This window comes from Hermetia illucens, chromosome 7, assembly GCF_905115235.1.
Source record: "Hermetia illucens chromosome 7, iHerIll2.2.curated.20191125, whole genome shotgun sequence".
Taxonomy (NCBI): Eukaryota; Metazoa; Arthropoda; class Insecta; order Diptera; family Stratiomyidae; genus Hermetia; species Hermetia illucens.
The window spans coordinates 10,584,315-10,610,374 of NC_051855.1; the positions used below are offsets into that span (position 1 = coordinate 10,584,315).

General features: G+C 47.1%; 1 protein-coding gene across 4 annotated transcripts in view; it reads right to left on the reverse strand.

The window, feature by feature from the left end:
- LOC119660876 (sodium leak channel non-selective protein) overlaps positions 1–19,334 on the reverse strand; it is a 30,177-nt gene extending 10,843 nt beyond the window's left edge. Inside the window, exons 1-10 of one of the 4 annotated variants that reach the window (XM_038069789.1) lie at positions 18,648–19,334; positions 18,445–18,578; positions 15,913–17,114; positions 15,736–15,848; positions 13,389–13,499; positions 13,176–13,304; positions 10,492–10,749; positions 4,266–5,540; positions 4,087–4,209; positions 3,661–4,026 (exon numbers count right to left, since the gene is read on the reverse strand). In XM_038069789.1, coding sequence (XP_037925717.1) covers positions 3,661–4,026; positions 4,087–4,209; positions 4,266–5,540; positions 10,492–10,749; positions 13,176–13,304; positions 13,389–13,499; positions 15,736–15,848; positions 15,913–16,863 — 3,326 coding nt within the window. In that variant the 5' untranslated portion in view covers positions 16,864–17,114; positions 18,445–18,578; positions 18,648–19,334. Of the gene's footprint in view, positions 1–3,660; positions 4,027–4,086; positions 4,210–4,265; positions 5,541–10,491; positions 10,750–13,175; positions 13,305–13,388; positions 13,500–15,735; positions 15,849–15,912; positions 17,115–18,444; positions 18,579–18,628 lie in introns of all 4 variants that reach the window. The other 3 variants (XM_038069786.1, XM_038069788.1, XM_038069787.1) reach the window with 3 other exon arrangements.
- Positions 19,335–26,060: the final 6,726 nt, after the last annotated feature.

Consider the following 26,060-nt stretch of genomic DNA (forward strand, 5'->3'; position numbering starts at 1 on the left):
CGAGGAAGAGTCTGCACGCTTTCCTGTGCCCAGACCTGAGTTCCAGTGACCTAATTGTGGTCAAGCTGAAGCAGGTGGAGGCAGAGAACGTGTATATTTCCTCGGCGTACATGGTTCACGACCGATTAGCTCCGCTAGAAGAACTACAACATCTGACGAACACCATAACAGCAAAGAAAGCCAACCTGCTGATAGGGTGCGACGCGAATGCAAGGCATACGCTTTGGGGCAGCTCCGAAATCAACGAAAGAGGTGAGTCATTCTCTGATTTTATTATTACTTCAAATCTATCGGTGTGTAACAGGGGCAGTACACCAACCTTTCATTTCCCCTGCTGGGAGAACTGTGACGGTTGCGAGGAGGTCCTTGATATCACCCTAATAACCGACAACGGGATTCTTAGGGTGGAGGACTGGAGAGTGCCTGACCAGAGATCCTTCTCTGACCACAGTTGGATACTCTTCAGTCTGGATCTCGCCGCAGAGGTTTCCAAGCCCTTTAGAGACCCCAGGAGGATCGACTGGAGAAAGTTTGGTCAGGTAATTAAGAATAAACTCTCCAGTGCGCAAATTGGTAGGATTGGCACGACAGACGAACTGGAGTCACAGGTCGGGGCTCTGGAGAAGGCATTTGATACCGCCTTCAAAGTCTCGTGCCCTGCTAAGTACAGCAAAAAGACCCTGCCACCGTGGTGGAACGAAGATCTCTCTAGTCTCAGGAAGCTGACCAGAGAAATTTTCAACATCTGCTACAGGCAAAAATACTGGCAGCCATACAAGGACTGCCTGAAGAAGTACAAGTCGGCCATCAGGACCGCCAAGAGGCGGTCTTGGCTAGACTATTGTCAGAACATTGAAAGCACTAGTGAATCCGCGAGGCTCAGTAAGATTCTGTCCAAGGAACATCCATCCTTAAAAAGTCGGAAGGCTCCTGGACGGAATCTTCTAGCGAAACCTTGGACCTGCAAGTGCAAACGCACTTTCCCTCCAGCGAGGAGGACTGTGAGTCAGAACCTCGCTTGGAGGGTTTGCGGCAACCCCAGCTGTGCGAGACTACCAAATCGGTAATTACCGGGGATAGGATCGGCTGGGCTATAAACAGCTTCTCCGCATACAAATCTCCAGGCCCAGATGGCATAATGCCAGTCATGTTACAGAAGCAACAGGAAAGGGTTGTGCCGTGGCTTGTTGAGATTTACCGGAACTGCATCACTTTAGGATACGTACCGCAGTCCTGGAGGCGCGCACGGGTGGTTTTCATACCGAAAGCGGGCAGGCGCGGTCATGAGTCCGCGAAAGACTTTCGGCCAATCAGCCTGACCTCTTTCGTGTTGAAGACCCTAGAACGCGTCCTGGACACTCACTTCAGGGCGATTATGGAGAGAACGCCTTTCTCTAAGTCCCAGCATGCCTACCTCAAAGGAAAATCCACAGAAACCGCCCTCCACGAGGTAATTGGCACGGTTGAGCGGTCGCTTCAGTACAAGCAGTATTACCTTGCTGCCTTCTTGGATATAGAAGGAGCTTTCAACAACGTCAGTACCAACGCCATCAAGGAAGCCTTGACCGGTATTGGATTGGAGGGGTATCTCACGCATTGGATTATATCCATGCTGAGTACCAGGATAATCCAGACCAATCTGGGAGGCAACCACTTGACCGGAGCTGTGAACAGAGGCACGCCCCAGGGTGGTGCTATCTCACCGGTGCTCTGGTTAATAGTAATGGACAAAATTTTACGTACATTGGACAGCAGCGGAGTGAAGGTGGTGGCGTATGCAGACACTTGGTGATATTAGTATCAGGGATGTTTCTGTCCATTATGAGCGACATCATGGAAGGAGCGTTGCGAAAGGTGTGCCTGTGGGCCGCAAGATGCGGACTCAGCATAAACCCAACCAAAACGCAACTGATGCTATTCACCACCAAGCCAAGGATACCTGAATTCCATCTACCACGGCTGAATGAACAAAGATTGGTTATTTCCTCTAATGTAAAGTATCTAAGGTGAATTGGAGGTAGAACATAGAACTGAGGGTTAAGAAGGCCTGTATAGCCTTCAATGCCTGTAAGAGAACCTTTGGAAAGAAATGGGGTCTCCGGCCGAGGATGGTTCTCTGGATGTACACCGCTGTAGTGCGTCCGATCCTGACGTACGGCTCTATTGTATGCTGGCAGGCTTTGAAGAAGAAATACAACAGAACGAAGCTTAATAGGATTCAAAGAACCGCATGTGCAGGTGCTACTGGAGCTCTGCAGTCCTGCCCGGCAGATGCTCTCAATGTACTCCTGCATCTCCTCCCCCTAGACCTCCACATCAAATATGTTGCAGCGTGCCGTGCCGTCAGACTACGTGAGTCCGGATACTGGGCAGCGAAGTCCTACGGCCACAGCAACATTCTAGATGAAATACCTCGAGAAATCTGGGCATCCCCCACGGACTATGTCACACGCAAGCTGAACTTCACGAGAAACTTTGCTGTGGACCTTCCAACCAGGGCAAAGTGGAAGACCGGCGCCGTGTTGCAAGACTATGACACGGTATTCTTTACGGACGGATCAAAGATGGCCTATGGAGTCGGCGCGGGGGTTTTCTCGAATACACACGGTGTATCCAAGTCGTATAGTCTCCCAGGTTTCACCAGTGTATTCCAGACGGAAGTACTGGTGATATTGGAAGTCTGTCGATGGCTAGAGCGTGATTCGAGCCCCAAGCGTAACATAGCCATTCTAACAGACAGCCAAGCGGCCATCAAGGCCTTGTACTCAACGACGACATCTTCCCGGTTGGTGGGTCAGTGCAGAGACGCGCTCAACCATCGGGGCAGCACGCTCAAGATCACTCTCCTCTGGGTTCCCGGGCATAGGAACATAGAGGGGAATGAGCGGGCTGACCGATTGGCCAGGCAAGGCTCTGCTCTTGGCAGTCCCACGGGGAATACAGTCGGTGTTCCGCTGGTGGCTATCTGGGGCCGAGTCTACTCGCACTACCTAGCAGCCGCGGGCCTGTGATGGCGAAGGCTTACAAGCTGTGCCAAATCAAGGAGAATTTGGCCCGCTTATCACATAGCCCGATCACGAGAGCTCCTGTGCCAGACGCGTGCAAATGCATTCAAGATTACGGCGGTATGCACGGAGCACTGGTCCATAGGGGACCATGCCGCTAGGCTCGGCTTACCCTACAACTCGCATTGCCGAAGCTGCAGAGAAGGAAGGGAAACCCTCATGCACTTTCTCTGCGATTGCCCAGCTCTGGCTAGAGTCAGGCTGCGGACACTGGGTAAATCATTCTTTGGGGACCTCAGTGAGATTTCTAGCTGCAGGGTCGGAGAGCTGCTTTCCTTCGTGAATGCTACGGGCTGGCTCTGAAGATCCGAGCCGGCTGGACTCTGCTTCCCTGTTCCTATGACAACAGTCACGGTCTTAGGAGTTTGTGGCATCAAAACGGCGCACCAAAGCGCTAATTGGGCTCCTCGGAGCGGCCACTGATACCTACCCTACCCTACAGCTTGGAACTTTTAACTTCTCTATTTTAAGTAGTTTTAAGGATAGGATAAGATTATTGCTTCCTCCTCCTCCGAAGGACAGTAAATAATTGGAGTTTACGCTGTTTGTTGTCCGTTAAATAAATAAATAAGCCCCTGGAATTGAAATCACTTACTGTAAACTTTTATATTGCACCTTCCTCTCCTTTCCAGTAAGAGGATCTTTAAGTCTTGCATCGTATCTTCCATGCACGATCCTTTGGCAAATTTTACGAAAGCGTGATTCACGCGGTACCATAAACAAAGGCGTATCGAAAAACGGATGGTTCTCTCGTAAATCCTCTTCACGCTGGTTCCGTCGCATTTCCGCCTGTTGTCTTTTGGCCTGTAAAAGCTTTATATCGAGATCGTGAGGACGAGCCCTTGATGATGTAACACGTGAAGCTGCACCAATATCGCCATTTTCCATTAGATGCTCGTAGGTTTGCTTAAGCTTTATTGATCCTGAACGTACAGATCGTCGGATAGATCGTGAACCGAATCTGAAATGGAAAAAAATAAGGATACTAAAAAGGAAGCTTCGTGGTTTCTATGATCCTCACTTTTTCTGATCAACACGCCAAGGTTTCGTATGGGTAATGGTACCTTGTGGCTTTAGTCCTTTCGCTCCAACAACCGGGAGCATTGCGGAGTCACCGAGCATCAAACGTTGATTGTTGGAATCACTAAAATAAGGAATAATAAGGGTTGGAAAAATTTCGTCTCTAAAAAGGATACTCACTTGATTATATGTGTTATAGCAAGTTTGCGAAGACTGTTGCCTGCCGAGCGAACCTTGGGGGTTTTATTCATGATTCGCACAGGCTTCTGTTTACGGAATACAACATTTGATTCCCAGCACTCAGACATCGGTCGTTTGCCTCCTTCTATCATGGAAGGATCATCTGCTTCCAACTCAATCACAAATTGCTTCATAAAGGACTCGCGTACTTTTGGAAGCGTAAAATCGTTCGGAATCTTATGCAGGATTGTCATCTGTGGAGAATCGGGGAACTTTTCAAAAATTCTCAGACGAAACGGTAAGGTCTCCTTTATCTCAGCACTCTGCTCCCGAAACTTAAGCTGCTTCAGTTTCTTAATGTCTTCGTCAAGCTCCAGGTTATCCAAGATGACTGCGACGAACAAACTCAGCACAATGAGCGTGACAAACAAGTGATACAGGATAAAGTACACAGCTACCAGCGGTGTGAGGGTTTTACTGGTTCGAATCATTGTTTCGTCCATTACCTCCACCCAAGCTTCTTGCGTAAGAATCTGGAACATAGACATGAACGCTTCTGGGAACGATTCAAACTTAGTGAAATCACAGAGGAAGCAAAACAGCTGCATCGAAACGGAGGAACTGATGATCAATAAGCACATGGTGAATATGATCAGCGAACCAAGCTTTTTTCCTGGCCCAAAGATTTTGTAAACGAACCCTTCCAACATTGGTGATGCCTTGATCAAGCGAACCACTCGAAGCACCTGGAAGTACGTGAGCCCAGATAGATAGAGTCCTGGAATGACATGCAGCGTTGTCCCGATCGCCAACAGTAACTCAAACTTATGAATGGAATGCTTATAGTATCCTCGCCATCCCAGGCAGTAAATCTTAAAAAGAGTCTCCAAATCTAAGAAAAACGTGAACGCCATCTCGATATAGTAGTAGTTCTCGTAGAATATATGTCGGGGACGGCCATCATGTTTGAAACTCATCGTAGCTGTTACGATACCATTGGCCAGGATCACAGTCATCACAATCATCCGAAAGTATGGTGATCGCAAAATGGCATGACATGCTTCAGGTGCCAGGCCTCCATGTTTGTTATCATCAATAGTGACCAGCTTCCAGCCAGTATCATCTCCGGATAAAATTTGGGATGCTGCACTGTTTTGTATATGACCACGAGCGCCCCACATTTGTTGAAACTGAACACGAATTTCATTGAAGGTTTCAGTTATTACAGCTATGAAAACATTCTTCACCAGCCAAGCCAGGAAAAATATCATTGTACTGAAATGATTAGATAATTGGGAGTGCTAAATAGTTAAACTGATTTTAATAATAATAATAATAATCGTTAGCGCAACAATCCAGTTGGATCAGGACCTTGAAGTGTGTTAGAGCACCTCATTTAAGACCGTAGGTGGTCAGCATTGTGCTCAAACTGAACTAAACTGACTTCATTTTGTAATAATCAGAAATGTCAGAGGGACAGTTCTGAAAATCAGTAGACGAATGTACATGTATTTTGTATGTTGCTCAAAACTGATCCCTACGACTGACAAACAAAACTGAAAGACTACAATGACAGCTCGACTCCTTAAAGTATAACAAGTAAATGGATGGAAAATTTGAGACATTAAAAAAAATTGAGTTCTGTATTTGCGGTTATTTGATTTTGAATAATATAAAAAAAAAATCCAATAAGGATTAAGATAAACGTGGAAGGAAGAGGGCTAGATGCTATGAAACTCTAGGTTCGTTGTGGTAAAAAATAGTTAAACAAAAACCTCCTAAGCGTAAGGTCCTTCGAACAAGAATAAAGAGCTTAAGAGTGAGGACCTAAAGTTATCCGTGGCCTCACTCGAAGCTAATATCTGAATCCAATATCTGGTGGTAGCATCATTCCTCAGCATAATAAGTGATCAGCGCCAGCACGTAACTGCTCCAGTCTTGAGGGCCATAGGCAGTGTCTTGCACTTCTAGCAAGCTATGACACAACCAGATCTGTGTAACGCCACCCGTCATCCTCCTCCCTAGACACCCCCATTGCAGAAAATAACTTCGTTGGTTACCAAAGTCAACAACAAGGTAAACTACATTCCCTCAGGGGTCGTCACTCCCTCATGGGTCGTCAAAGATCCTTAACGGGCCGCTTACGATAGAGGGAGTGGCGTCTCCCAGTTGCCCGATCTAGTAGTTCTGGCATAATACCTGCGTCCTAGACAGTAGCCTCGAGAAAATTTCTCAGCGAAGAGCGAACTGTTAATGACCGATACACACCGGGACACACTGGAAGTCCCCGGAGCCGCCGACAACTCCTTGTCGACGTCGATGGGGTGATGTGAGCCTAGCTCCGCCAAGGTGGTAGTTATGGCATGTATCAGGAGCCAACCCCTTCCGGACCCTGATCGGATAGTGTGCATTGAGCCGGTATTAGTAGACCACGTTGCCCCGGGCAAGCGCTGATCCGTCTACTCTGGAGCAAGGTGAAGAGGAAAGGCTTATTAAGAAATGCGCGACAGTTGTGAAGCGCACGCGTTCTGCAATATTCCTCCAGAAAAACGTCAGCAAAGGGGTGACAAGCGGGCTAATGTAGCTGGAGTAGCTCCTGGACAGAATTTCATATTAAAGGCGGACGTGGAGAGTAAAAGAAAATCCGCGGGGAGCAGAAACAACTGCGTCTCCCGACGAGTGCCAAACGGATCGCAGACAGCCCATTGCAGAGCGAGCTGGGGAAAAAACGAAAGGAGGAAGGGACATCTAGTGATAAGACAGGGACTAGCCAATCCACAACAGCTACAACGACATCCAACGATCCTACATCCCGATAACTATCCCATAGGGATGGAGACACAGAAGCCACAACCCGCCCTGAAACAACGATCTCGTCGAGGACACGGCCTGCATCTAGTACATCGATAACAACAACGACCGGTAGTGACACCAGTGCACAGGTAGCCGCTGAATCAGCTTTAATAATGGGTCCTGAATATGATGAAATCGTTGGAAATATTATGGAGATGGGGTACTGTCAGGAGATTGTGGAAGAAGCTCTTCGAGCAAGCTACAATAATCCAGTTCTGGCTGTGGAATACTTACTTAGCGGAATACCTGAGACGAATGAAGCAGACACGGAATTAGGCACATCGGGACGAACGAAAAGTTCAGAGAGGCGTCGTGGCGATGGTTCCGAGGATCCATTGTCATTCCTTTGAAATTAACTGCAGTTTCAGCAGATGCGCAAATCAATCCGAGCAAAATCCCAAATTTCAAAATGCTGCAACAGATTCGTGGTCTTTAGACTGACCCTTGGATAAGGGAAGATAGTGGGTAGCCATTTCCCCGTTCCATCGTTAGTTTTTCTTGTAAATTCCAGATTGGACAGACAAATCCTGCCTTACTACAACTAATTCTCGGATAATCAGGTTTCATTTTTCAATATGCTTAACGAACCACGCAGCGCCAGTATCTCGGCCCGAAAGTGGTGACGGTGGGAGTGGTAATGAGTGTGGCAGGTGTATCAAAACCGCTTCGTGTCTCTGTTGGTGTTCATCAAAAAAGCGCTCTCTCACCACTCCTCTTTGTTCTTGTTATGGACACTGTCACAGGAGACATCCAACATCCAGCGCCATATTATACACTGCTTTACACAGCAGAAATGATCTCAAGCAACTTGTCCAAAAATGAGACCAAACGTGTTACCACTAGTGGAAAGTGGTCCAAAAATGAGACTTCACTCAGGTACTCTGCAGGGCTCAAGAGAAAAAAGCGAAGAGGACCGAAGCACAACAACACGTCGCGTCATCAGAAAAACCTCTGCCTAAAATTAAGCGGGTACTAAAAGAAAAGGTGGGGAGACGAAAGAGGACTAGACCACCAGCTCCACTGATTAAGCCGACGGAAGGCAAGACTTTTGCGGAAGTCCTCAAGGAAATTCGTCGCAAGATTAAACCCGAAGATAGCGGAGCAGAAGTGTCTTCCATTCGTAAAACGAAGGATGGTGGAGTCCTAGTCGAACTAGGCCCGAGGACAATAAATAAAGTTACGTTCTGTTAAGCAGTCAAGGGGTTTCTGGCAGAGGAAGCTTTGGTTTTCAGCCTGGAACCGACGTGTTCTCCGAAAATCCGAGACCTTGACTGCTTCACAGAAAAGAACGAGGTAGAAGAGGCCATCAAACGCGAATATCCAGAGGTAACCAATGCCCGGGTTGGTATTACCTCTGCGAACTGCCGAGGCCGAAAACTCGCTGTGGTGGAAGTTACGAAGCAATACGCGAGGAAGCTACTAAACAGCGGGAAAATTAGAATTGGTTTTGTAGTGTGTGGGATACGAATCCGGCCCGCCCCAAACAAAGGCTACAGATGTTTGGATTATAAGCACAAATCTGCACCCTCTCAGAGACCAGACAGAAGAACAACATGCAGTTAATGTGGTCAGGCAGGCCATAAAGCGAACACCTGTAATGGAAAGGAAATTTGCGTCCTATGCAGAGACCGTCGCACCTCTGATGAGAACGTTGCGCACACTGCGGGCTCGGGGCGGTATCCAGTCTTCAGAGCAGAATTGGAAAGAGCTAGGAAGCAGTCAACATGATTCGCATCGTACAAATCAATATGCACCGCCGTGCAACCGCTCACGAATTGCTAACGCAGTTCGTTGAGGAAGCCATAGCTAATTTAGTATTCATCAGTGAGCAGTACCAAAACAAGGACCCAGGTTCATGGCATCCTGAGATATCAGGTACCGCTGCCATGTGGGTTCGGGACGGCACCTTCCTTAGGGTTCTTGCCCAAGGCCGAGAAGATGGCTTTGTCTGGATTCGGTGTTCAGGGATAACGTTTTTTAGTGTCTATCTTACGCCGAATGAGACGATGCAGGCTTGATGCTTTGGAGGACGCTATCTTAGGCACAGATGGGCGGATCCTGGCCGAGGGTGACTTCAATGCCAGGGCACTTGAACAGCATTCCAGACGTAACCTTCGCGTTTGAATCACTGCTGTAGCTAGTGAGCGGGTGGCGAGTTCTGGAAGACATCTCGGCAAGCGACCATCAATACATTGTCTTCGAAGTGGTGGACAGAAACTGTCGTTGTGCGCCACCCCGGCGCTCTTTCTGTGCATGAAACGTTACGAGAGTGAACACCGGGAGGTTTGTCGAAACTCTTGAAACATTCGCGGAGCCTCCATGCCCAGGAGGGCATCGAGACGTGGCAAACCTTCAGGTATTGGTGGACGGTGGAAATTGCAGAGCTCCGGAAGGAGTGCCACAAGCTCCGCCGCTTAACACAACGTCTAAGCGACCGGGACGAGGCATGTACCATAATGACGGAGTACAAATCAGCTCGCGACTGGCAAGATCTCCTCGACAAGGTGAATGGGGACCCGTGGAGACTCGGTTACAAACTGGTAACCCGAAAAATCAGGGTTCTGCGAAAACCCTATGCACTTAAGGCCGTGCAGCTGGAACGCATTGTAAGGGCACTATTGCCATTTGGGATGATGACGCCGGCACGGAAAGCGCGGAGGGCTGTCCACTTTTCTCTGTAAAAGAGTTAGAACAGGCAGTCCTCTCTATGGAAAACAAGAAGGCGCCAGGACCATATGGTATTCCAGCAGAGGTGTTCAAACTGGTATTCCAACACCGACCAGACCTGCTGTTGGGCGCATTCAACGCTTGCCTGAAAGAGGGCATTTTCCGTGCTCGTTGGAAGGTGGCGAGGCTTGCGCTGATCACCAATGGCAAAGGCAACCCCGAGTTGCTGCTGGAAAAGTGCTTGACAAGCTCATCAAAAGTGGACTCGCTAAAGCGATACGCGCTGCTGGAGATTTATATCCACGGCAGTTCGGTTTTAGAGCAAGGAAATCCACGGTTGATGTTATCATGCAAGTCGTAGAGACTGTTCAACGAGCGGAGGCTCATAGCCACCGAACTCGACAGGTGCTGTTGCTCGTAACACTTGGCGTCAGAAACGCCTTTAATTCCGTAAGATGGAAAGACATTCTAGGCACACGCTAGAGGGTCAGAGGAGGATGGAGGTCACGTCGTAGGTAGCACAGGGGCTCTGGTACGCTATGTATGATAGTCTACTTAAACTCGGCATGCCAGAAGGGGCAGATGATGTCTGTGGAAAGTCCGTGTGGCAGACAGGCAAACAGACGGACGAGCACACAGAAAATAAACCGATTTCATTTTATTTTTACACAAAGCCTTAAAAAACCTTAAACCCGACAAGACTTACCTGAAATAAAATGCTGCTCGCCAGGCTGGCAATGAATCTATTGCACGATACATGATGAATACCCAGCCTTCTTGTGATGCAGCCTGATAAACCGTGAATATGCTTGTTGCAATGTCCTCGAAACCATTAAATCCCATCACATAGTTGCTTAGAAAATCCATTTTCATGCATTTCATTCCGGGCGGACACTGATAACCGGAATCAGGATCAATCGAACAGAATGTATCCGGTATGGCTAGTGAATTTATTGTTAAATAGCTGAAAAAGGATGATTTGGTTTTAATTAAATAATTAATTTAAATTAATTAATAAACTTTGGAAGAGTATGTATGATGCCAATTAAAATTCCTGATAAAGACTACAATTCAGTACTGCTCCTCCCTCAACGATGTATGGAAGGGTGCGCGACTAACCATGAAAAGGGTCTCTGGTCAGCCATCGTTAAAAACGTACTTCTTCTGACTCCCAGAAGAAGAGCGGAATGGTGCTGGGGTTCTGGAACAACTTGGTGTGCAGAATAACCTCCACCTGGATGCTGTTAGGCAGCAAAACAGGAGAAAGAGCCGATAGGTCGGGAAGTTTTCTCATTATCGGCATTCCCGAACCCGATGTTAAGAAGGTTCGGGCTAGGGACCGTCACGTTACAAGTGTCGGCTCCTAAAACCATTGAAAGGGACTTGCAGCGCTCGGCACTTCATCTGAAGCAACAGACATTTATATACCTCAACCGTGGGTTGTTGGTGGGGTAGTCAGGGGCTTAAACTTCCAACATGCTGGCCTGTTGCATGCCAATGGAAGTGATCGACCCCGCTTCTGCATGATAGTCTCAAAAGACTTCCAGGCTAATTTCGTTAACGACCTATGTGATAGCGACATAACATCGGCTAAACTAACCATCAAAATTCAACAGGGAGGTAAAGAGATACTATAGTGCTCTGCATATTTCCCCTATGACGCAGAAGAAGCTCCCAGTCCCACTGAGCTATCCAATATGCCAAAAGTAAAGGCATGGGGGCAACAGCAAGGATGTGGCGTCAGCGCTCACCACATATGCTGGGGAAATTCCAACATAAATGCAAGAGGATCGAGACTACTGGAGTATCTAGTAAGAACCGATTTGCAGATCCTTAATTTGGGTAATGAACACACTTTCTTCAAGGCTAGAGGTTATAGACATCACGGTGGATCCCCTGACATCCCGGCTTTGGTCGGAGAGTGGAGAGTATCAAACGATATCACACTCTCGGATCACAGACGCATGAGTTATAGGCATGGATCCACCTCCACCCACTTCATTTCGGAATCCGAGGAAGACAGATTGGATGATGTATCAAATAGAATTGAGCGCCCGAGTCACGATCCTTGGGAAACGCATCAAATCCATGCTGGAATTGAGAAGACAACCCAGATGATAGCCACTAGAATGAGAGAAGCTTTCGAAGAAAGCTGTCCACTCAAGATGCCAAAGAAGGGTAAAACACCATGGTGGAACTCGGATTTGGCAAAACAGAGGACAACGACAAGGACGCTCCTCAATCGTGCTCTGAAGGGTGAATCAGGCACTAGCTGGAATCGATATGAAAAGACACAGAAGGCTCTAAAGAAGAGCATAAGATCGGCTAAACGATCATCTTGGAGACGCGTTTGCGAAGAGACTAACCCTCTTGAGGCAACCTCAAAGCTGAAGCGGATTCTGGTTAGAGAACAAAGCCAGATGGGTTGTTTGCGCTTACAGAACGGGAGGTGCACAGAAAGCGGTGAAGAAACGGCAAATGGCAACGGCTTGAAGTGCACTTCCTAGGCAGCATCCAAAATCTAATCTCGGGGCCGATAGCTGCATCATCATCAAAGGCGCAACAACCGGTATCTGGTCTAGGCTTGCCTTAATAAGGAACTCCAAACATCCCCGTTTTACCCCGTTTACCCTGAGGTCCACCAATAAAATAGCCTAACTTTTTTTTCTATAATAATTTTCGGTATTTTGCTGTTGTACGTGTGAAAAAAAACATATACAGGGGGCGGCAGCATAACTTCCTTTTTTAAAATGCGCGCCATTCAGTTAGTTGATGTCATAGTGGAGCGCTAGTGGTCTCGTTCAAGAGGGGATACTGTAAAGTTTTGTCCCGACCCGGTTCAGTCGCCATCATGCGTTGGAATAGTGAGGAGTGTGCCTTTGCCGTTGAGGTTTACTTTTCAAGCGGATGTTCGGTTATTGCAACACAGCGTGCATATCGGAATCGCTTTAATTTAGCCCCGTTGGCTCCCGTCCCAAACCGCGAATCAATTGTTACATGGGTCACTACATTCAGACAAACTGCAAGTGCGACAAAAGGAAGAACTGGAGTCCCTCGGCCCGTTAGATCACCTGAGAACATTGAAGCAGTGAGAGCGTCAATGTTGCGATCGCCACGGCGTTCTGTGCGCAAACACGCATCTGCCCTTGGACTATCCGATCGTTCTGTGAGAAGAATTCTTCGTGATGATCTTCATTTTCATCCATATAAGATGGCGATAGTGCAGGAACTGTCAGAACGTGACTTTAATTCTCGGATGAACGCATGTGAGCTTCTTCTTGATGTCGTTTTCCGGTGGATACAATAGTTTTTATTGAGTTTTGAAAAAAGGAAGTTATGCTACCGCACCCTGTATATATATATATTGTAAGAATAAGATTTTTTACTTACTATGGTTCGGTTGTATTAAGGACACAGTGGTTTTTAAGTTCACCGAAGAATTGTACACCTAATAAACCATATAATGACATAAAAAATAAAAAGAAGAGAGTTACGTTGTAGATTTGTTGGCTCGACCGCCTAGAAGAAGAAGAAGAGACAGTTATTATTTATTATAATTTATGTTTTTTATATAAAAATATATAAAAAACCATAAAAACTTACTTGAAAATTTGGTTAATTCGACTTTTTGGCATAGAAAATTTCAGGAAGACTCGTAGAAAACGTATCATGATCAGCGGCCGTGGGGCACGCATTATTGAAAGGTATGAAAATCTGTAAGAAAAGTATGGTTTTAAGGACACTTGGTTGACATTTCTAAAAATTTATAAATTATAGAAAAATTTATGTTCAAAGTTAACTGTTCGATATAAGAGGGAAGTGGTTAGGGAAGACAAACAACCTTTACAAACTTAATGCCTAGCAGCTAGCCTATTACCTGTCCAGGGTCGGAGAAGGATACTTTCTACGAGGCAGTAGAACGAACCCTAGAAGCCTGTCCCAGATATGATACGTGACCCTCTTCAGACGGAACCAGTTTCAACCAAATTGACCACATGTTGATCGAACGCCGTCACCTCTCAGCCTTGACGAATGTCAGAAGATATAGAGAGGCCAATATAGACTCGGATCACTATCTCGTTGGCATGGTACTCCGAGCTCGAATGACAATTCCACCTAGAATCCCCTCTGACAATCAGGTGAGAGTTAACACTGAAGCCATCCACAACACAGCCCTCCATGACACCTATAAGAGGGAAATGGATGCCGCAATAACCGCAGTCAACAGAGGACCTGGAGATGAAGCATCAACAAATGATCTTTACAATCACCTGAAGGACGTTATCATGGTTACGGCCACACGGTGATCGTCATGTTGTGAATAAAATCCGGCTCAATAGGTTACGATGGGCGGGTCACTTGATCCGTATGGATGAGGATGATCCCACCCGGAAAGTCTATAAGGGAAATGGCTATGGTAGAAAAAGAAGACGAGGCAGAACCTGCCTGAGATAGCGTGATGGCGTAGGTCAGGACGCCAGACCGCTTTTAGGGATATCGAATTAGTGGACCTTGGCGCAAAACCGGGATGTCTGGAGTTCCTTATTACGGCAGGCCTAGACCGGATACCGGTTGTTGCGCCGTTGATGATCATGACCCGGTTTTGCACTGGATTATACATCGAAGAAAGACAGAGGCGGGCTGATGTGGATTTCCTGGGAAAGACACAGGAGATACTGGCTAGAAGACATGACATCAACTGGGGTGAAAGACCAAGACCACAGCAAACAACAAAGAGACGGCTATCGTGGTGTCCTGGTGGATATACCAAGCACCTTCGCCTCTTTTAGGTCAACGGTATCAGGCGCCAGAAAGCACAATATAAAACCACAAATATGTAGGCTCTAGACGCATTAGTGAAATGCAATCTGATCATATGAAAGAGAATTCCAACCATCCCTACTGTAGACGAGCTGCTAGTCTTACTGAACGGGGTAGGGTATCATCCCCAAGGGTATGTTGATGAGGTCAGCATACTCACATCGGGAAAATTTCTGTAAACGAATCCAAAGGGCGACTGGAGTCTGCCACCGTAATTGCTACCCTTGAACCTCATAGTAAAGAGCCTGGCCTCAGCTGTACCGTAAATGGAGACCTGTGGCATACGGGCAAAGCAGAACCACGAACATAATTTCATACTCAACTGTGGAGATGGGTTACTGCGTTGCGTTAGATTACTATTTAAGGTCACTCAAATACTGCTTCGAATCTAGAGATGGGTTCACGATAGTTAGGAAGGTCAAACATGAGTGAAGTGGTAACCATCGGAGGAACTACGTACAGTGATCCACAGATGCATCTACAGCAGACGACGGGACTCAGCATTAAAAGTCATCACATCAGCTCAAACCAGATCCGCGAACGTCTCAAATCTAAAATTTACGGCAATGTCGTCCGTCCAGTCGCTCTCTATGGTTCTGAGTGTTGGCCGACCATAAAAAACAATGAACGGCGTCTTGCGGCAATGGAGACGAAGATGCTACGTTGGACTAGTGGCGTCACACGTTTAGATCACATCCGAAATGAGGGTATCCGCGATCGTTATGGGGTTGCACCGATTGTGGAAAAGTTGCGAGAGAGGCGTCTTCGATGGTATGGTCACGCAATTCGTGCAAACGAGAATTCACTTGCCAAGATTGGTCTGAACATCGAAGTCTATGGTAAACGACCAAAAGGCAGACCTAAGCAACGGTGGCTTGATACGCTGGATGGGGATTTGAAAGCCTCGAGATTACACCCAGACCAGGCATTCGATAGAGCCAAATGGCGAAGCCGATCACGACGAGCCGACCCCGCTTGTGAACGGGACAAAGGCTGAAGAAAAAGATTTAGATCTATGAAAGTATATTCAAAATTTCGTCCAAATTCGTCTAAATTGTTAGGGTCATTTCATTTCCTAGCATAGAAGGTTTATTTAAATTTTCTACTGGAAAAAAATTTCAATACTCACTTGGGCACGATCATTAAAATTTCAAAAATTTGAAGAATTATCGATGACCAGAGGAAAAACACCATGGATGCATCAAATTGACACCAATGATCCTTGAGATAGGGAACTTCGCCCTGAAAATGAAATAGATCCAACAACGTAACAAACAATTAAAATTGACTCTCTCTCCAGACTCACCTTTAAAATCCCACGAATATGCATCTTCGCAATCATTTCTGCTGTAAATAGAAATGCAACGGTCGAATCGCTCGCCAATGTAATGTATTGTAAGGGTGGATACCGTTCAAAGGTCTTTGGTGTATTCAGCGAAACTGAAGTCAAGGATACCAGGGCACAGAATCGCATTAATCGCCTCACCCATAACTTATTTACCCATTCAATGTCGGCACTTTCATTCAGTGATTCTTCTGGCCCATAATCGGCCAATATTGGTTCGATACCTTTAAGACTTTGCTTACGTCCAAGCATTTTATTGCCAAGACCGGTGGCGATGCCAATACCGATTGGCGGAACTCCACTGATAGCGCTACTTGGACCCATGGTACTGCCAATGCCAGATAAAAGACCAGTTCCGCTATTGCCCACCACTCCAACAGTACCACTTGTACCGCCACCGGTTCCGCCTCCGGCTACGTGTAGCTGCCTTATCTCCGCCGTACTGTGAGTTGGGGCGGGAGCTGTGCTTCCACCTGCTGGTGGTCCGTTCGTTGCCAGCAGACCGCCAGATGCTTGCCCGGGTGCTCCTATGCCTAAGCTACCTCCACTGCTGCTTCCAGGACCGGTACTACCCGTGCCGATGCCGTTACCACTACCGAATGCACCAGTAGTTATGTAAAATCCACCGGCAGCTATTCCGCTACCACCTCCTCCACTTCCTCCTCCACCGCCTCCCCCACCGCTACTTGATCCGCCCCCGCCGTCGCCAGATCCTACTGTTATTGTTTGCGGAAGACTATAGCTCGGGCCGTAGCCACTAACCCCCAATAAGCTGCCAGTTCCACCGCTACCACTGCCGCTTACTTCACCTGTCCCACTAGAGCTACCACCCACGCCACCACCACCGCCACCTCCTGCTCCCAACACCTTCCGTCTTGAAGTCGTCGTTGTTGTTGTCGTGGTTTCACTCATTCAAAAGGATCATCACTCAATTCAGGGCACTCTTTCGCCAAGATTTCTAGCTTCTTGATTACTTCAATTGGGAGAGCATGGATAAGGCTTCGTTGAAAACAGTTTAATTTTATAAATTCTCATAAGGTCCGTGCATTATTCGTAGCATTTTGAATCGTAAGCTGCTCTATCTAGATGTATCTCTGTAGAATTGAGCCAATTTTCCGTCTCAGCTTAAAGATACCGGCCGAATTCAATCCAGATGGAAATATCTAAAATATAGAAATAACACATCGTTCAATAAGTCCCGGGACTAACGTAGAGATGGCGCTAATAATACCATTTATATACCAAGGTTCAGAAGTACCAACCTTCAGATAGGATGTGTCAAAATTTGATGTAATTCGAAACATAACCAAGAAAGCTATAGTGGTTAAAGTGACGCTACCTTTGCAATCGTGAAAAAATGGACTAAAACGAGTTTCGTGTGTTGATAAGACATTGTTTTTTAATGGGAAAAAACACTGTTCAAAGCTCAGCAATGGCTTGAAAAACGTTATCCGAACTCTACTCCGTCGAAAACAACCATTTGTCGGTGGTATGCTGACTTGAAACGCGGTCGTGCTGATACAAATGATGCAGAACGTCCGGGTCGGCCAAATGATGCAGTAACTCGCGAAAACACCAAGCAAGTATTGAAAATCGTGATGGGTGACTGCAAAATGAAAGTGCCCGAGAGAGCTAAGATGGTGAGCAATGCATTTACTATTTTGCACCAAAAATTGGCTATGAAAAAGGTTTTTTCCAAATGGGTGCCGCGTTTGCTCAGAATGGAACCAAAAGCAACAACGTTGCTGGCACTGTTTACTCGCAATAAACAGGATTTTTTGCGTCAATATGTGACAGTGGACGAAACATGGATTCACCACTTTACTCCGGAGTCAAGTCGGCAATCAGCTGAATGGCGTACGACCGGTGAAAGCCGCCTGAAGAGTCCAAAAACACAACAGTTGGCCGGCAAAGTGATGGCGTCCGTATTCTGGGATGCGAATGGTATAATTTTCATTGACTGCCTCGAAAAAGAAAAAACTATCAATAGCGACTACTACATGATGTTATTGGATCGTTTGAAGGCCGAAATAGCGAAAAAACGCCCACACATGAAGAAGAAGAAAGTCATCTGTCATCAAGACAACGCACCGTGTCACAAGTCAATCAAAACGATGACCAAATTCAACGAATTAGGCTTCCAACTGCTTCCTTATCCTCTGTACTCGCCGGATCTGGCCCCCAGCGGCTACAGGATCTTTGCAATGCTCCAGGGAAACAGATTTGGCTCAAATGAGGAGGTGATCGCTGCTACTGAGGCTCATTTTGAGTCAAAAGACAAATCGTTCTACAAACATGACATTGAAAAGTTAGAGGCGCGTTGGAATGATTGTATTACACTTGAAGGAGATTATGTTGATGAATAATAAAGAATTTTGCCGATAAAATGTTGTTTTCATAGAGTTAGTCCCGGGACTTATTGAACGATGTCGCGGTCGCATTCTTTGGATTACAATGAACTTTGCACAGTGTTTCCTTGAATGCTGCACTTACCCAATTTCCTAGCGATGTAATATCCGAACTACTTCGTTGTCTCGAACTATTAGCGAAACGTTATTAATTCATTACAATTCCTGCTGCTACCACGCCAGAAACACAGACATTGCGCAATTTTTGTTTATCTCATTCTAAATCGTACAAGGATATATTATTGTTAAAACTCTACAAGTAAACACACTACTCTCACTCTCGCTCACCGATGCACGTTACGAATCCTTTTCTGCAGTTGCTAGTAGTCATTCCTTAACTTCCTGCAGAGCTTTCCTGAACTTCTTGCAACGAATTTGAATCCGTGACCCTCGTTTAATCCAGGAAGACAAATGTCCTCCAACTCACGTCAATCAGGATCAATTCTTACTTTTCACATTAATACCTCCCTTGTATAACCGTACAGCGCGTGTGAATAATCAAGGACTAAAGAGGCAAGCCGTCCAATAGGAGTATCACGGAATAGCAGTAGGACTGCAAGGATCAAATGACAAATTCGCTGTTCCCGCGTATAACGGGCCAACCTAACCTTCCATCCATCCAACAGTAAATCCTTTACTTAAACCGAGTTAGTTCCTAAGAACATTCCCGTTTACAATTCGTCCTTGTCACATAACAAACTTCCACTTGTCGTGGTGGTTTACCACCCCCTCATTCCCTTACATTGCAAAACTGACACTTTTTCGCAGGAGAATCAATCTCCGGAGAACGTATCCTTTTATGGACGCTAAATCAGGCTAAATCAAGGAGCTGCGAATCCTTACTCTCCTGAATATTATTCGAATGTGGATTGTTTTCAATTCAAACCAATAAAAATCGGATCAGAACTGAGAAAAAGAGTACTTTTAACAAAAGATGAGAAGAAAGCGCGCGGCAGACCCTTAGCACAAGGACGATGACAAGGATGTCATTGTTACGGAGCATCCTTTCAGCGCATCTCCTTGAAAGATGGAGATGGTGAAAGGAACGAGAAAATGTTGTCGGAAAAGTTCAATATTTGGATATCCCGTGGAATTGATCTAGGATCTTTTTGGGAGGGAATAACTTGAATCCTGGATCCTGGATTATCAATAGTGCTAAATTAATTTCGGTTCAGCTGTTTACATCCACCGGTGAAAGCGTGCGAAAGTCTCCTTTAATGCAGTCAACTAGTATAAGTCGGCAGTAAGGAGTGAGGGCAAGGGATGGAAGAAGCGCCTTAACATTCTCCAATTACATTTCGAATACTATATTTTAATATATATGCATATATGTAAGTGCACGGAACAAAACAATCAAATTAGAGTTATCAGAAAGAATGATAGCAGCAATGGGGCAACCAATCCGAATCATTGACATACCAGCGAGTGGGGCCGAGTGAGGCTCCAATGATAAGGATTTAAAATGGTGGAATTGTCAGTTCAGAAATCAGAACCAGTGAAACCCAAAAAATAATAAGAAACTTGGTAAGTCATTCGTAAAGTATGCACTGACGACGAACCAAGTTTGTAACCAAATTCTTTTGCCACACACGCAGCAACCGATCCTGCAAACTTCATTTCGTTGCGAGATCTCGAGGAATGCACACTGTCGTAAGGGTCATTACGATGCGAGATATCGAAGGGTCGACATCGTTGCGTCGTGAGCTTCGTTATATTGTGTTAACGCAAACTGCTGCTGCAAAATATATGGGAAAGTCAAAGCAGTTCGTTAGCAAGTGGATAAATCGCTATAAAAAGTGTCGGTAACGTTGATGATTTTCCTGATCGCGGAAGTGCAAGCAAAGTCTCAAAAAAAGACGAAAAAAAGATTCTCGCATTGTTCTCGAAAGATCCAACTTTGACTTTACGTGGAGCTGCTTTAGTCTTTCTTTTATTTCTAAGCTTTTACGTCAAAATTATGTAAGACTTTAACATGAATATATATTCCTTCAGCACAATTATACTTAACTTATGAAATCAATTATGTATATAATCTTTTAGTCTTTATACTCAAAATTCACAAGGTGATGTATCTTTATATATGATGTGATGTTTGCGCCGCCGCGGTTGGAAACAAAAGAGACCGGCTTATTTCCATGCGGTCCTTACTGTCCCAACCAACGGCATTTTTCCACCGCTAATTCTCCACTCCCCTGGTGCGTTCAGAAAATGAGTGAGTGGAGAGTTCCGCGCCATCTACCCGTCCGCATCCGCAACATTCGAAATAAATTTCGAATGCTGCAGATCCTGCCGCGCCACATCACTCCGCCCCCAGACGAAACCTAGGGGTTTCGGCGACGGATCCCGGAACTTCGTTCGCCGTTAATCCACAAAGCGGACACGACGCTGCTTCGGGGCGCACACGGGTTTCAGCCTGGACAAAGAGACCGCCTTTTTGTGACCACCGATCTCGAGCTGGAAGAAATGTTCTCCCCTCTCGAGAACGCGGTACGGGCCCTCATATGGTGACTGCAGCGGCTTCCGGACGGCATCCGTCCTGATAAGCACGTGCGTGCATGTGTCCAGTTCCTTGGGCGAACAAGCAGGTATGGACGCGTGTCGAGTGGGTGGTGGCGCTTTGATGCGTCGGAGATTGTCCCTCAGCATACGCACCAACCCCGACTCCGTGAGACCCGATCTCTTGTCGAAGACCGGATCGCTTGGGAGTCTTGGGTTCTCCCCGTATACCAGCTCCGCGGGGCTGGCAGCAAATTCCTCTCGGCGGGTTGTACGAAGGCCGAGTAGGACGAGAGGCAAGACTTGAGTCCAGGACGGGTCGTCGCATGCCATGATGGCGGCTTTCAGCGTCCGGTGCCAACGTTCCAGCATCCCATTGGATTGCGGGTGGTATGCCGTAGTCCGCTGGCGTTTAAAACCCAGGAGTTTACCTAACTCCGAGAAAAGGGTGGACTCAAATTGCATTCCCTGGTCAGTGATGGCCACTGCAGGGACGCCAAAGCGAGGTATCCACTCTCGGCAGAGGGCTTCGGCACAAGATTGCGCCGTAAAGTCTTTCAGAGGTATTGCCTCAGCCCACCGCGTAAACCTGTCGATGATTGTGAGGCAATACTTGTAACCGTGCGAGTCTCGCAAAGGCCCTATTATGTCGAGGTGTATCGTGTGGAAACGCTTTGTAGTGCGGGGGAATGAGCCCACTTCTTTCCTTACATGCCTGGAGACTTTACACTTCTGGCATGCGTTGCACTCTCTGGCCCAGGAATTGATATCCTTGTTCATGGAGGGCCAGAAGTATTTCCCGGTGACTAACCGGTTTGTTGTCCTGATGCCGGGATGCGCCAAGTCGTGAACTGCGTGGAACACTTCCTTGCGAAATGTGGCCGGAATGTATGGCCGAGGTCCCTTTTCCGAGTCTTCGCAGCAGAGCGAGAGGTTTGAGCCGAAGATGGGCAACTCCCGAAATTTGTATTTGGGGTTGGACTTGAGGCTCTGAAGTGCTGCGTCATCCTCCTGCGCCTTGGCAATAGCCGAGAAATCGAGTGAGGCGGGGATGTTAACCTCGGAGACACGAGACAAAGCGTCAGCAACTATGTTGTCCTTGCCGGACACGTGCTGGATGTCTGACGTAAACTGGCTTATGAAGCTCAGGTGTCGAAGCTGACGAGGGGACGCTTTGTCGGGCTTTTGTTTCAAAGCATACGTGAGAGGCTTATGGTCCGTGAACACTGTGAACGGCCTGCCTTCTAGGGTGAAACGGAAGTATTTGATGGACAAGTACGCGGCGAGCAGTTCGCGATCGTAGGTACTGTAGTTCCGTTGAGCGGGATTCAACCGTTTCGAGAAGAAGCTCAACGGCTGCCAAACTTGATCCACCTTTTGGTGAAGGGCAGCACCTACTGCGATGTCAGAGGCATCAACAAAAACGGCTTGGAGCTTCATCAGCCGATCATCAAATCGTTCGACTTCTTTAATGGCATCACGGAAACCCTCTGAGATGGCAATGCCAACACCATATTGAGTGTGTGGGTTACCAAACTAGAGAAGTTTGTAGCGATTTTTACCGCGTTCGCGTTCAATGTCGCAGCGTTTGGCACCAGACCATCGGGTTTCTTGCGGAGCGCAGATGTCAATGCACCTTTTCCGAAAGGCTCTTGCGAGTTCCTCGGTCTTTCCAGTTAGGGTACCAACATTTAGCGTGCAGACACGTATTTGTTTTGTTCGTTGTGTGCGGACTAACTTGCTTACGTCCTGACGCCGTCCATGCGTTAAGAACCCTTGCCCATTTCTCGACAGGACCGGGGCCCGTCCTGCCGCGTCGACTGAGGTGGACGCCCTAGCATTTCTCCGAGGCTTGTGACTCAATCCGATCGTCATGTTTGTAACGACATTCTATGCATTTTCTTGGTCGACCTGTCGCGGGGCCTGTCACCAAGAGAGATCAGCATATTTAGCACATATATACATGTCCTCTATGCAGGTGCGAAATTCGGAAGTCCTGGGATGAATTTAAGGGTGGTTTTTCAGTAAATTTCAAAAAAGTAGTAATATACTATTAGTAAGTTTATTTAAGCAGATATCGGAATGGGATATATTTTGAGGCGTAGATTTCATCTAGGCGCACCACCCTGATTTCTTTCGGATTTTTAGGTTGGGCAGATTCCGAAAATGAGTCCTGTATCACTTTAAATGCGTACATTTTGACTCCTTACTTACGTACTCTGCAATTCAAGCCAAAATTAATGTCAGCTTCAGAAAGTAGAAATTGAAACCTTTCATTTGGTGCCCTATATCCGGTCTAGGCCTGCCTTAATAAGAAACTCCAAACACCCCGTTTTTGCGCAGAGGTCCACCAATCCGATATCCCTAAAAGTTGTCTGGTGTCCTCACCTACGCCATCGCTCCATCTCAGGCAAGTCTGCCTCGTGGGGCGGCCAGGTCTGATTATGCTTCATAATTCGGCAAGTCCTCACACGACCTCCTCGTGGTGCCCGCTGGAAACCGTTTTCGGACGGGGCAAGAGCGTATAGGGTCAAGCTGGGAGTAGGCTCATCCAACTGACGAGGATCTGCTTGTCTGCTGATCATGTGTTAGGGGGAAGTAGATCCTACGGGGGATGGACCGAAGCAACAGCCCGGGGATCGCCCTCCCTGCACTGGAGAAGGTGCTAATAGGACCCCAAGCCAAGATGGAACAGCATACGCCGAGGGCTGCGTGGCCAATGGGAAACTTGGTCTTTAGTATGCGAACTCTGAATACCTTGGGCACCTTCAATTTCAAACGAGACCCTTACCCTGGTGCCGGGCCAGCCAGGGTGAATATTCTTCCCGGAGTACTCGTGCGACCAAGTCATAGATAGAAGAAGAAGAGGGGATGATAGCAGGCGCATCACCGGCGGACGAGCTGATGGCATCCAGCCGTAGCCGTCGAGAACAGTACACTCGGTGCCAGCTGCTGTGCTAAAACCAACCGTAACCAACCGACTATATCCGGTGAAAAAAAATTTTGAGCCCCCCTTTAAACTCCACCTAAATTGGTGGCATTTCATAGTTCCCATCTGTCCACCAAATTTCATTCGTTCATTTGTTATACGCGGTTTATGGTGGGCTTGGGCTTCACATATTGTGAAGGGGAATAGGGGCCTGTGTAGAGGGTGACTCTTCCTTCTTCATCGAACACGTCGCCGCGCTCCAGAAGATCAAGGATAAGTTGCGGGAACCTACTGTGTCTTAAGAAATTCGGCGCAAATTATGCCCATCGCAGATTTAACTGGGGGGTTTGGGTGATCTCTGCACTTGCGGAGGAAATTAATTGCCTGGTTGACGAGGAAAGCGTCAATGCGGGGAATTTCGCACTCGTTATATAGAGTGGAATTCGAAATGTATTTTGATTGATCATCATTACGGTAGATTTGGCAGCCATCTTTCCTTGAGGTGCAGTCGCTCCATCTGCGCTGGGGAAGAGTCACACCAGAAAATGAAGCCGTATGAGATGATGGATCTTATGAGCTGTTTGTAGCACATTTGGGGGTTGGGCTCCTGTACAATAAAATTGGGCGCAGAGCGTAGAACGCTGAATTTACTTTGGCCAGGACCTTTGAGATGTGGGGAACGTTGGAGAGCCTTGAATTTATTACGACACCGAGGTATGGTCACGTTATCGGTGTTTGGGATTGTGGAGCCGTTAACCCGGAGAGATAGATTTTTAAGCCTATGGAGTATGGGTTTGGTCAGTTGGTGGTGGCCTCGAAACACAATTGCCTGACACTTTTGGGGATTCAGCATGAGTTTCCATCTATTGAAATAGTGGAACAACTCCTCTAAGTATGAGTTGAGGCGAGATTCTCCCAGGGGGATGTTTTTGGTCGAGGAATAGATAATAAGGTCGTCTACGTATTGTAGGATCCGGATAGGTTGTGGGTGTGCTGGTGGTTTTGGGAGGTCCGCAATGAAGAGTGAGAAAAGGGTGGCTGATAGGACCGACCCTTGTGGGATGCCTGCTGGGCATGAGAATGCCGAAAATGTGGCTTCAGGTATTGCTACTTTTGCCGAGCGGTTTTCCAAGAAGCTCAGTATGAGCTTGCATAGATGAGGGTGAGAAGACAGTGAGTGGTAAAGCTTATGGACTAGTCCGTGCTGCCAGACAGAGTCGAAAGCCTTCTTTAGATCGAGAAGGCAAGCAATTGTGGGAGTTTTGTTATTGAGTCCCGTAAGGATATCCGTTTTCAGGATGGGAAGGGAGTGCTCAGTTGAGTGAGCAGTGCGATTAGTGGACTGGAAATCTGGTATTGCGTTAGAAGCGTCGATTTGTATGTCAATGACCGATTTGATGGTCCGTTCAAAGACTTAAGGCCTTAAGGACCGAAATTGGCCGGTAGCTGTCTGGTTATAGCGGATTCTCTTGTTTCTTTAAGATAGGGACTACACGGGCGCATTTCCAGCTAGTTGGGAAGTGTGCATTCAGGATGCAGTGGTTTATCAGGTTGGAAAGGAAGGGGCTGATGGAATTGGAGCATTTTTTCAATAGAATCGCAGGCATACGGTCGATGCCGGTTGAGCGTTTATTTTTGCTCTTCTGTATGGTGCCTTTGATCATATGGGGGATGATTTGGGGTGATTTGGAGTGAGGTCGTGCTGGCAAGGGTTGCGTAGCGGGTTAGCAAAGATATTGGCGAAGTGCCGAGTCTGCACGAAGGTGGGTGAGGAGTTGAGTCAGGCGACAGTGTCAGCGACTTCAGACTCAGTTTGGCTGTTTTGTACACCAGAGGTGATTTGATGCGCCTCATGGAAGTGGTTAGCCAGGACCTCGGCTTTTTCTGGGCGGGGGAATGTTTTGGGGGAGAATTGGGGCTGGGGCGGAAGATTTTCCGAGCCCAGGGCAGGATTTCCTTAATTCGTGGAAAGCTTCCGAATTTAGGATAGTGTCCGCAAGGCGAGAATTGGTGTTTTCGAGGTACAGAGAGCGAATTCTGTTTCGAATTGATAGGTCGAGGTTGTATAACTCGGCCTTCATGGTGTCGAAGTTTGGCGCGAATCTATTTCTGAAGAGTCTGCGCCGAAGAGGTTGGGAGCTCAATGTCGCTGAGTTCTCTCCAAATGTGCTGGTTTATGTGTCTCCAGTTCGCTCTACTGAAGTCAGGTACTGAGCGAGGAGGGGGGGTTTTGACTCTTCCTGGCAGTTTGCAGTCGAGGATGATTGCGTCATGGT